The sequence below is a fragment of the Falco peregrinus genome, chromosome 6, assembly GCF_023634155.1.
Source record: "Falco peregrinus isolate bFalPer1 chromosome 6, bFalPer1.pri, whole genome shotgun sequence".
Classification (NCBI taxonomy): Eukaryota; Metazoa; Chordata; class Aves; order Falconiformes; family Falconidae; genus Falco; species Falco peregrinus.
Window position 1 is genome coordinate 29,263,931 of NC_073726.1, and position 12,090 is coordinate 29,276,020.

At 46.2% G+C, this 12,090-nt stretch overlaps 1 protein-coding gene across 2 annotated transcripts in view; it reads left to right on the top strand.

Annotated features, from left to right (window-relative positions):
• The window catches only part of SFMBT2 (Scm like with four mbt domains 2), a 122,635-nt gene that overhangs the window by 78,782 nt on the left and 31,763 nt on the right, over window positions 1-12,090 (top strand). For both annotated transcript variants that reach the window (XM_055807931.1, XM_055807932.1), the window contains 3 exons: window positions 378-460; window positions 5,060-5,186; window positions 11,552-11,665. In XM_055807931.1, the coding sequence (XP_055663906.1) occupies window positions 378-460; window positions 5,060-5,186; window positions 11,552-11,665 (324 nt within the window). The remainder of the gene's footprint in view (window positions 1-377; window positions 461-5,059; window positions 5,187-11,551; window positions 11,666-12,090) is intronic.

Below are 12,090 nucleotides of genomic sequence, written 5' to 3' on the forward strand. Positions count from 1 at the left end.
AAAGAAGTCCATGACTAGCCCCACCTGGAAATTGGGGGCAGTAGCGCTTCTCAATAGTTACAGGTTTATTATCTGGGAGATGCTCACAGAAAAGGGAAAATAAGGAACACTAGTATGTTTTATTAATTTTTAACAAGGGTATGGAATTTTCAAAATGAAGTGCAGAAGATGTGTGAGTTCGGGCTGGAGAAGCCTTGGCACTGTCTCTCATGGTGTGTAAACAGGCATCCAGAGAACTTGCCCGCTGATGCTGCACAGTTCATTGTAGTGGGATGGGATGCTGAAACACAAATGGTCATCTGCTTGGGGCCCATTTTGTGCTCGCTCTCTGGTGTGAGGTGGTGGCTGATGGCACTTTCTGTGTTCTCATCCTGCAGGTTACTCTGGCCAGGACTTTGACTGGGCAGACTACCAGAAGCAGTGTGGAGCGGAGGCAGCGCCTCACCTGTGCTTTAAAAATGTAAGTTCTCTTTTTGCCTTTGCATTGCTCCTGTTGGTCCGTGTGAAACAAAATAGCTTGCACAGAGAAGCTGCAGCAAGGCTTTGGACAGTTCCCGCAGACCGCCGTGAGTCTGTCTTAGGAAGGCAGCTGGAGAGGTGTTTCAGGTCTCCGTGCCTAAAAGAGGAAAAATGTTATCTTATTCTTGTCTTTGTCTGATTAATTTAGATTTCCTGCTGTTCATCTCCTCTCTGATTTTGTACAGCACCTAGCACAAGGAGGATATCAGCTGACCATTACAAGTAATGCAGGTGCTATTAAAAAAAAACAACCGAACAACTAGGTAAAAAAATTGCGTGATATCATCTGGCCCTCTTTACATTTTGGGTGTTTTCTCTGGTTCCTAGGGGGATACGTTTAACTAAACCAAACGTGATTAACAGCTAAGGTTGAAATTGTTGAGCTCAGAGTGTGAGAAGAGTGATTAACCCGCATGGATGCTCTGGTCTTTAGGACAGATCATGGGCCTCCTTGATACAGCAACAATGATGTAAAGAGTGAGCAGCACATCATTACGCTGGAGGCCATCAAGGTTCAGAGCTTTGGAAACAGTCTTCTGCAGGCTGTTTCCTGGCAGCAGCAGTCTGTTGTGGCTTGATCCGACAGGTTCATCACTTGCTGGAAGGCAGATGTGCCTTTCTGCCTTTTCCAGTAACCTGGTGCTCTTCTTCATGCTCCCATCAACTGATGGAAGTTGAGATCCCATCAGTAACTGGAAATGTGGTGGTACCTAAAATAAGCGCAGAAGGGTCTGTAAAATAAAGCAATGTTGTGAATGGTGGACAAGCTGGTTACTCTAGGAGTTACACAGCCTTTCGCTGTACTCAGAAGTCACACGATGGGGGGACAGGATGTTTATGAAAAGCAGGGTGGAGACAGTCTCGCAAGACACCAGATATGTTGTTGCCTTTCATCTGTGGTGGCCCAAGGGCAGCCTGGCTTGGAACAGACCTTTGATGGTGAATTGATGAATGTGAATGCTTTTTGTTGATGAATTCAGAAGACCTGTATCATCAACAGAGTTTGACCTGGGAGTTGAGACTTCAGAGTTGATATTTGTTTGCCCCATTTATTGTGCCATCTTATGCAACACCCTCTGCCTCAAGGGAATTTGAAGATTTCTGAAAGTGCTGAGGGAAGCTGGTCAATGCTGTGTCCCACCAGTAGAGTAGGATGATTCTCATGTTTCTTTTCTTCTGCAAGCACACATACACCCCCCCCAACCCCCCCCTTTTTCTTTATATCTCTTTTCTTTTTGTCAGGTAATGGATCTGTGCTCTCAGCACTGGCAGCCTTGAGAATAGTCTCTGCGTAATATCCTCCAAAGATTAAATCAGGTCCAAGCACTTATTTTTTCCTCTTTTTTTTTTTTTTTTTTTTTTAAGGAAACATTCATCAGATGAACATGTGTCTGTTATTCTTTTGCTCTCGATAACACGATTCTCTGCAGAGAGATGTAATCTCGCTGTTGTCACTTGTGCAGCCTCCCTGGCAGGTCGTCCATTTGTTTCGTGGCTGTGAGCGGCTCTTTGGTAGAAGCTGTATTGCAAGCACATCTTCCACCTAGTGCAGCCAGACGTGGTGCTGGAAGTGGATATGCTGTAACTGTTTCCCTAGGGGGTATATTTAATGAGAAGAGGCAGTTATGAAATGGATTGACATGACCAAATGCTTAGTAAAATAAACTCCCAGCTAACTGTTTTGCCATTGATTCTGTATAAATTAGCCTCCAGCACCGAACTGCAATGAAAGGAGACGGTGTGATGATAAATGACGTTTCCTTGTTAGGCAACATAAAAGGCATTTAAACAAACTCACCTTGCTTCTCTGAAGTCCTGGCCATTGGCAGCTTTTACAGGGTGAAGCTGATCTGTGTACAGAGCAAGGCTTGCAACAGTCCAAGCAATATTTGAGACTAGCAGCATGTTCTTGGAAGGCCTCTTGATGAAAAAAAGACCAAATCAAAGTTTTTAGTCTCACAGAGAGCTCCCAGTGACTGTTTAAGGTGACATGTCTTAGGTGCTGTACAAATAGCAGAAGGGTTGAATTTGAATCTGGCTTCAGTTGCTCACATGGGGTTGCTGGATGAGAGGTTGGTGTCATTTTGAGCCAGTGACAATTAATACCCATCCTAATTATTATTGGTAGCCAAAATTTCAGCCAAAAGTGGGAACCTTTCCATGCTGCTGCATGCAAACAGAGGTGCAAATGCTCAGAGCTGGTATGTTGCAGAACAAGTGGGACAGAGGGGAGCAAAACGCAAGGAAAGGAAGCCATGGCATGGCCACAGGTATTGCATTAGTGTGTTTTCTGTGATAGTGGTGGTAGGATTCTTGGAAGGGACTGAGCATAAGCGAGAGGGGGCACTGAAAGGAATAGAGGTTAAGGATGGAACTGAGTGAAGAGTAGTTTGAGGCTTGGCTTGTGTAGGCTTTGGAGAGGATTGTGGGGTCTTGGGATACCTCTGCACTTCAGATCAGCTGCAGTGGTTACAAACATGAGCTCTGGCTTGTTCCATTGGAGCTGAGCCATCCTGGCTCTGACAGGAGCAGGAGGGACTGGTCAGCAGCCTGCTGCTGTCATATGGCCAGGCCAGCGTTGGACAGAAGCAGTTTGCAAAGGCATACATTGGCCTACAGCAGTGGTACCTGAATGATTTGAATTGCAGCCTCTCTCAGGCTCCCACACACTTACCACAACAGGGGATGCTGCATTCTGGCAAGCTCATGACCCCCCATTTTGGTCCTGTGTTTCTTATTCGTGGTGATAGCCCCTCATCTGGAGATCATTGCTGTAATATCTGGCTTGGCTTTGCCTTCACAGGAGAAGAGTGGGAGGGCAGTGGGTGCCTCAGATAACTTGCGAAAGACCTTTTTCTTTAGTGTTGTATTTAAGTGTACAGAGGTACTGCTGTGGCAGTAAATACAACTGGTTTCATCTACACCCACCTGCAACTTATGTACCTGCAGTCTGCAGAGAAAGACCTTGTATGCTGAGCGTAGGTTACTGGGATTTCTCCAGCCTCAGTCAGCCTGGCCAACTAAATGTAGTTTCTCTGTTCTCAGGCAAGATGAGTTATTTGCTTTGCAAGGTTTCTCCTAGCAAGGTGAGAGGTGCTCAAGTGTAGGAGATCTGGGAACCCTCAGCGTAATAGCCCATTAACAATGGTGGAAAGCAAATGCATGACTAGCAAGCATTCAAATATGCTTGCAGCTGGTGTGGAGTGACCTCCTCCCAGTTGCTGAGAGGTATGGATTGGAGTAAACCATGACATACATTGCTTCCTGATTTGTTGCCATCAGTGGTTATTTGTACGGGTGTATGGAGGGCTGACCCCAGCGGGACACCAGGTGCCCATACCCCAGCTGCTCTCGCTCCCCTCCTCAGCCAGGCAGGGGAGAGAAAATACAACGATAGGCTCGTGGGTCAGGATAAGGATGGGGAGCATACTCAGCAGTTACTGTCATGGGCAAAATGGACTCGACTGGGAGAAATCAGTTTAATCTGTTACCAATCAAATCAGAGTAGTGTGATGAGAAGTAAAACCAAATCTTAAAAACACCTTACGCCCACTCTTCCAGGACTCACTCCTGACTTTATCAACCTTCCCCCCACGAGCAGCACAGTCCCTCACCCGCTGTCCCTGCCACCCCTTCCCCCTCAGGGACAGGGCTCTTCACGCTCTGCCCTGCCCCAGCCTGGGGACCATCCCATGGGACACAGTCCTCCATGAACTTCTCCAACATGGGTCCCTCTTGTGGGTTCAGCCCTTCATGAACTGCCCCAGCGTGGGTCCCCCCACAGGGTGCTGCCCCCCAGGCACAGCCAGCCCCAGGGGTCCCCAGCAGGGTCCCCAGCCCTGCCCCAGCCCAGGTTCCTCCCCACAGGGCCACAGGTCCTGCCTGGAGCTGCCCCAGTGCGGCTGCCCATGGGTCACAGCCCCCTGCAGGCACCCTCTGTCCTGGGAGAGGGTCCCCCATGGGCTGTGGGGGGAATCTGCTCCCCCTGGGGCTCCACGGGCTGGGGGCACAGCCTGCCTGGCCAGAGGCTCCCCACGGGCTGCCGGGACATCTGCTCTGGCACCTGGAGCATCTCCTGCCTCCTTCTGTGCTGATCTGGGTGTCTGCAGGGCTGTTGCTGTCACGTATTCCCACTCCTGTCTTTGGCTGCAGTTGCCATTGTACATCAACTTTTTCCCTTTCTTAAATACATTATCCTGGAGGTGCTCCCACCGTCACTGACGGGCTTGGCCTTGGCCACTTGCAGGTCTGTTCTGAGGCGGCTGGCACTGGCTCCATCAGACACAGGGCGGGTTTCTTGCAGCTTCTCACAGAAGCCACCTCTGTGGCCCCGCAGCTACCAAAACCTTGCCACGCAAACCCAATACAGGTGTCCAGGGCTGCTCCATTTTGAATCTAAACGCCTTTGTGTCCTTCAGTGTATCCTGCACTTCCAGTGAATAGCAAACCATGCTAAATTTATGCTTCCCAGTGGACAGCCTAATTAAAGTCATGCAGTGCTGCAGTGCCCTGTTTCAGTATTGACTCTTGACTCTTTCAGACATCCTTCAGCCGTGGCTTTACCAAGAACATGAAGCTGGAGGCAGTGAACCCCTGGAACCCTGCAGAGATATGTGTCGCTTCTATCACCTCAGTTAAAGGACGGTTAATGTGGCTTCACCTTGAAGGTACGTGCTGTAAAGGCTTCTTGTGTTTGTGTGGTTCACTCAAACACTCTCTTTATTTTGTCGTTCATCTGCACAAAACTGCTTTATCCACATTTTTCGTTTTATACACATTGGACAATAATATGCTACAAAGAATTATCTTTCCCTGCTCTCTCCCTGTTCCTGTCTTCCACCTTCTGATCCACATGGACTTTTAGCGGCATGATCTTCCTTGATGATAGAAACCTCCTCCCTGCCATCATGACAGATCTCCATCCTAGGAATGGATGTTAGCCTCAGTTTGTGTAGCTGAGATGTCCACTGTGATTTCCAGCACACTCTCATGGGATCTTCTAACCCCCTGCAACTTCTTCCCTTCTTTCCTTCCCTCCCTCCCTCCCTCCTTCTCTCTTTCCCTTTCTCCCTTCATCCCTTCTCATTTCACTCCTTTCTTCACCTAGGTCCATAAAACTTACGCAATATATGCTGTTTCTCACTGTGGTCATCACATGCTCACATCCCTCCTCCCTGTGGTTGTGCAGTTTCCTTCGCTGATCTAAGAGAGCTCTTGCAGGCAGTAACTCTATTATACAGAGTTTAGAAAGCCATCGCCCCATGGAGAACACTACCACCGTACAGGCAGTATTAGGAGAGTGCTGAAAAACTAGCAGACCATAATACCGTATCTTAACTTCCATTTCCACCTTTCTTGAAACGAGGTATACAGATGAGCTCATTTTTTGTAAGGTTTTGCTCTTGGGACTTTCTCAATTCAACTGGCAAGGACTTCTTATGTAAGTGTAATTTAGAATAACACAGGGATTCTTCTTATTATTGCTTTAAAACCAGTATTATTTGTAAAGTCACTGAGAGCAGAAAGCCATGCTCATTGAAGTGTTTTCATGGGCACTGTGATAAACCATCGGTTGTTGTAGCATGTGCCATTGTGACAGCATTGTTTAGTTTTTACCCATCAAGGTAACACACTATTGTTTGAAGCTACTGGCTTCATCTATAAGGGATATAAGAGCTTCAGTTTACTCTGAAATCAATCATAATTGGGTCAACATAATGACAAATGTAATATGCTTCTTTACTTTCTTCTGGAGAGCCATGAAAATATCAAAGGCACTTCTGGTGTCCAGCTCATCACCAACCTCTTTAATATCTGCGCTTCTGCCTCTTGATGAATGCAGAAGGCAGATATGCCATCCCTTGTGCTGCCAGCCCTTACACAGTCAAACCCCAGCATCTTACTGGAACCCTCCCATCTGCAAAATAAAATTCATTTGGTTAAGCTACCATGCCGGTTCAGGGAGACGTAATGTTGAAACACCCCTTTGTTTGGAATCCTGTGCTGATAGGTAGATCCTGTGCAGCTCAGCTTACGCATTTCTGGTAGATGCTGATTGGTGTTTCAAGGTATCCCTGAGAGACTTGGCCAATGAAAGAGCAACATCTCTTAAACACTCGTGATGTACAACCCCAGGAGATGGCTTGTTGGCTTGGTGAGATGGGAGGAAGGCAAGGCACAGTCGTGTTCTGCAGCTCAGGGAGTAGTGCGTGTCGTTGGTATCCCAGACTTATAAGAGAAGGAAAGGATGGGGAGAAATGAAGCTTGTGCTGGGCTCCAGGTCAGAATGTTGCCCTGCAGAGAGCTGAATCAAAAAGAAAGGGAGTAAGTCTTTTAAGTCAGTGACACCTGCTTGCTCCATGGGAGCTCTGTAGCAGGAGGTGGGAGGGAGGAAAGGAGTCACCCATGGCTTCTCTGATGGCCCATGAGGTCAGTCTGCTGGCTCATGGGTAGTTTTCCTGAAGTGCATTAAATTCAGACCGCTGTCAAGATTGTTTCCTCAAAAACAGTGTGAACCCTCATTCTGAGAGATTGATGCAGGGTTGGTTTTTTTAGCTCTTCCAGGGAAAACAGTTAGGAAAGAGTTAATGTGAGTACAAAACGTTGTCGAGCACATGATTTCAGGAAGGGACAGAGGAACAGGGGTTATAAGGGGTTCTTGCAGATATCCTTGCAGATATCTTGCAGTTATCAAGGGGTACTTGAGATGAAGTATCAAACCTGATCTGCACAAAAGGTCACCTTCACTCATCCGCAAGATGGTCAGCACTCAGTGTTTTGGGACTGGAAGCCAGTGGAAGCCGATTGGTGATTCTTAACTGTATTGCTTCATCGTTACCTGGCACATCTCCTTCAGCATCATGCTGCATTGATTATGATAACCCAAGAAGTATTTCGGCATGTGACAGCGTGCGGTGCAGTTTGTACAAGAGGAAAGGTCTCCGATCAAAGCCCTTCAAGTTAGGAAAAACATGTTCAGGTAACCCAAAGTGCCTCATTTGTGCTAGCAGCTTGCTCTAAAATATAAGAAAGGCAGGTGTTCAGTGGTGTTTAGCTCTACGGAAGTAGCATTATATGGTAGACAAGGCTTTCCTGATGCCTCCGTGATAAATCCCATTCTCAGAGATTTATAACGCAGTTGCTACCCAAAGAGAGATTACTCCTGACCTAAAGTTTGGCAGGCCAAATCCTTTGTGCTTCTCGTGTCTTTGCTGCTAAGCCTCGCAGTTTGTGCTGGCTGAGATCTGGGGAGAGCAGAGCTGTAGGCGAGCTCCTGAATGCAGCAGAGCTGGGGGGATGTAGGAGAGCTGTATTGTCACCCTTCTCCATCCCTGATGTACGGCTGTCACCACAGGCACTTTGTCTCCTCTGTGATTATCTCCAGCATACAGAGCAGGTATGATTTTGCATTTGGTAGAGCTGTGTGGAATAGCTGGTTTTGATTTTTTTTTCATCTAAGATAACTGATTGCCCTCTGACTCTGAGGCAGCAAAAGCTCATCTGCAGCCTGGTCTGGGTGTGGGGTACATATTAAAGAGCTGGAATCAACGCTTGTTTGAAAATTCAGTTCTCACTAACTGTTGTTGACTTCACACCCATCTGGTCAAGGAATCTGACCCATTTTGGCAGCTCCCCTTCTTAAATGGCCAGGTGCCTTCACTTTTATAGGCAGATTTTATAGGGTTTGGGAATCCATCTTCCCCTGCCCTCCCCAAGCTGTAGTACTTTCAGAAGGACTCAGTGTTCACTAAACTTTTGTCCATTATAGTGAATAGGAAGCATTGTTTCTTGGGTCTTAAATTAACTAGTCCTCCAGGATCCTGGATAGAAGCAGGGAGAGGGCCACACACTCCCACCTTGCTCCCCTCCCTCGTCTCTTTCTCCATCCCTTTTACTCTTTCAGTTTCTTAAAGGATGCTTTTTACAACCTATGTGCATCTCCTTGTCTTTTGAGTTCTGATATATAGCTGCCTTTACGCTTGGTTTATATCTCGATACCAGGAATAGAATGTTCTGTAGTAAAAGGAAAAGATGCAAAGGACTGCAAAAATAAAAAGAAATCTTTGCTGCTGTTGAAGTACATGACTACAGTATTCACAGTGTTGTGCTAAAACTAGGCATTAAAAAAAAAAACCCAAACCCTGCTTGCAGAGTTGTAAAATAAATGTGGCTTGAACTGTGGCATGTTTTTTTGACTCCATTTATACACTATTGTTTCTAACTGATTATTTATATTCTGGTAGCAGCAAGACTCCCCAACTACCATGGGAGCCCACTGCTGAAGACCTCGGGTCCCACCATTTATCACAGGCACATCTGAAGCTTTCATTGTTGCCCTCCCAGTTTCACTGTTTGACAGCCCAAACTGCAGCCATAAAACAGGACACAGTAGTTAAGCAGCGTCGAGTTAGACATGAGGGAACATTGCTTAATAAATCACGCTTTGTACAGTAGCAAAACTCTGTAAACTTCAGGGCGAGCATTAAATGAGCAGCAGTATAGTTCCCCCATGGTGGAAGAGAAGCATAGGTCTGATCCGATGCTGTGCGCATCCCATCACTTTCTGCTACTTTATTACTCATCATCTGCATTGTTAATTTTTACTGGCTCATTTTAGATTTTAAAGCTGAAGCTTTCTGGTGTGAATTTATACAAGTAATAATGTACACTCTCTGCACAGCCTAGGAATATGAGGAAAACCCTTTTGTTAATCACTTCTCCAGGGAGATTTTCCGTAATTTTCCCTCGGAGAGTTTTCTAGAGTTGCTGCTCTATTCTGCCCATCCTACAAGATTCACAGCAGGAGGTGGAGATTTTCCTCACCTTGTTTCCAATCTCCCTGTTCTTTTCTTTTCCATGTAACCTCTCAGGTCTCATGGACATTTCTTAGTCTAAGAAGATGGTAGCATAAAATGCAGCAAATGAAACTAATGAGTCTCAAACAAGCTGTTTCCTACTTACATGAGTGAGGCCAAATGAAGCAGTGAGATGCTGGAAGTGGAAGGCAGGGTTATCAGTTACCAGGGGGCAGAAACAGTGCCCGGGAGGACAGAGTAGCTATGACTGTGTCTTATAAGAGGAGTAGGAGTTGCAGGAGAACAGACGTTGTGGTGTTTCCTTGCTTGTCAGGGTGGCTGCATCTGTAAACGCCAAAACCAGAATGTTTGTGTCACATCTGTAGTTGTTTGCAAGTGGGAAAGTACATTCAGTCTGCTTATTTGGTCAGAATGACACTGTAGAGCAGTTAAGTTACAGTGATGAAAATAGTGGATTTTTCCAGGTCTGGTGAGATTTCAGTGGGGACTGTGTTGTTCTCTTGCTCTGTTTAGGTCTTGATCCATGGCTTGCTCTCTCCCTGCATTTCTTCCCACTTATTTCAGCAGTTCTCACATTAGTTCCTTGGATGGATTTGTGGTGTTAGGTGAAAACGTTTTGCCCACTGAACAGCTTTCATCAGGTTCAAACTGAGCAGTGACCTCTTGATATTTTCTCATGGAAGGAAATGGTTTTGCAGGGAATGCCAGCTGCTGAGATCTTGCATTGAGTCTCCGCTGCTTGTATGAGCAGATTGTGTCCTGTATCACGAGCCTTCATCCCTTCCTCTTCCCTTCCCCATATCCCAGTGAAATAGAGACTGCATCTTCAATGTATAATGCGTGAACATGATGCGGGGCTCAGAGAAATACCACAAAGACATCTGTGCATCTACACAGACATCATGACTTCATTTTTTTAATTACTTCATCCAGCAGTGTGAGTGCCAGCACCTATTTTCCTGCTTCCTTTGGGTTTTCATACAGCCACGCACTCTCGAAGTGCATCAGGTTTATTACTAGAGACAAGATTGATCCAAATGCTGTGTCTCAGCCTCGATGCCTTTCCCATCACAAAGTTCAATTACTGTTTCAATTACACTGCAAGCCCTTGATGAACATTCATTAGTGGGAAGTTCCCTGTAGTCATCTAGCTGTGCACAGTCAAACACTGCTGCCGTAAGCAGGAGGCAAAGATGCTGTAACAGATGCAAAGGCAAGGATGCTGCAGGGGAAGCTGCTGATGCTTTGGTCTCTTTTATTAGAAGATCATCTCATGCTGGTGCTGGAGATAAGGGTTCTAGGATGGAAATGGCAGGAGGGAATGAAGCTGCTGGCCAGGCTGTACTGGCACAGATGGACTTGAATTGGAGTAATTAAATGGTGTCTTGACTCAGGACCCAGAGTTGTTTTCAAAAGAACTGAAAGCCAGTGGGAATATTTCCATTTGCTGGAGTGGGCTTTGAGTGTGACCCACATAAACCAAGACAGGAGAATGTCTTGTAAAGGAGGCATAATAACCAAACTGCAAGAGATTTGCTTTAAGCAGAGATTCTCAGTGGGCTTTGGAGTCAGTATTGTGCCAGAGGTATCAGTGCATCTGTCCCACTTGGGGTTTTTGTACTGTCTCTCCCTTGCTGGGTGATCAGCTCATGTTTCATGTGCAGTGAAGAGCCCTAGGAGAATCCATGGCACATCTAGACAGAAAAGTGGCCGTCTCCCACCCTTAAAATCAGTGACTCGAGGGCAGAACGACACAAAAAAGCTTTGGGGGACATCGGGGCATGAAGGCTTGTCTCATCAGCTACCATCCTGTTAAAGCCCATATACACTCTCTTACCATTAAAGAGCAAGCACCCAGCAAGTTGCTGCTAACTGGCTTGTGCAACTCTACAACAAAGCTAGAGGTCAGTCAGGCCATCTTGCTGGGGAAAGTCGCGCGTGTTTAACCTTACTGGCTTTTGCCTTCTCCACTGCGCACCCGTAGAGTGCTCTTAATGGGGATTTTCTCTGGAATCACGTTGCACTGTGAATGCAACAGCCTTATCATTGCTGTCTGTGCAAAACTGAAGATGAAATGATGCCTGATTTTGATGCAGGGAAGCAGATTTATTTTCACGTGTTCCATCATTTGCTTCCCTTGGTTCATGATGAATGCTTGAATGGCTCTGAGCTTGGTATTCCCGTGTCTAAATTACGTTATAAATTTGTGTTTATAGGTTTACAGATGCCCTCCCCAGAGTACATAGTTGATGTAGAGTCTATGGACATTTTCCCCGTGGGCTGGTGTGAAGCGAATGCTTATAACCTAACTCCACCACACAAAGCTGTTTGTAAGTACATGGAAACCCCCAGCAACTTAGATATTACTTCAGCAGATATACCAGAGAGTTTGTCTTATGTTTGTAATCCTATTCTTGAAACTACCAACCTAACTAGCAGCCTAGTAGTTAACTAGGCTGTAAATGTACTGTAATAAATAGTAATCAATCTCATTAGTGACCAGACGCTGCAGCACTGGTTTTATGCAATTTGTACTTGTCTGTGTGATCAGCCCCTCTAAAAATGAAGTTGTTGGTGCTGGGAAGGGGTGGTAGGTGGTTTGGGGTTGCAGAGTTGTGGGTTTGTGATGGTGTTGCCAGAGTGAAACCAGGTTTCGTTGCGCTGAAGCAGGTTCATTTGGGCAGCTGAGTGAATTAGGGGGACACGACCTCAAATTGGAAAAAAAACCCATAAAATACAGGGTGGAATTGACATA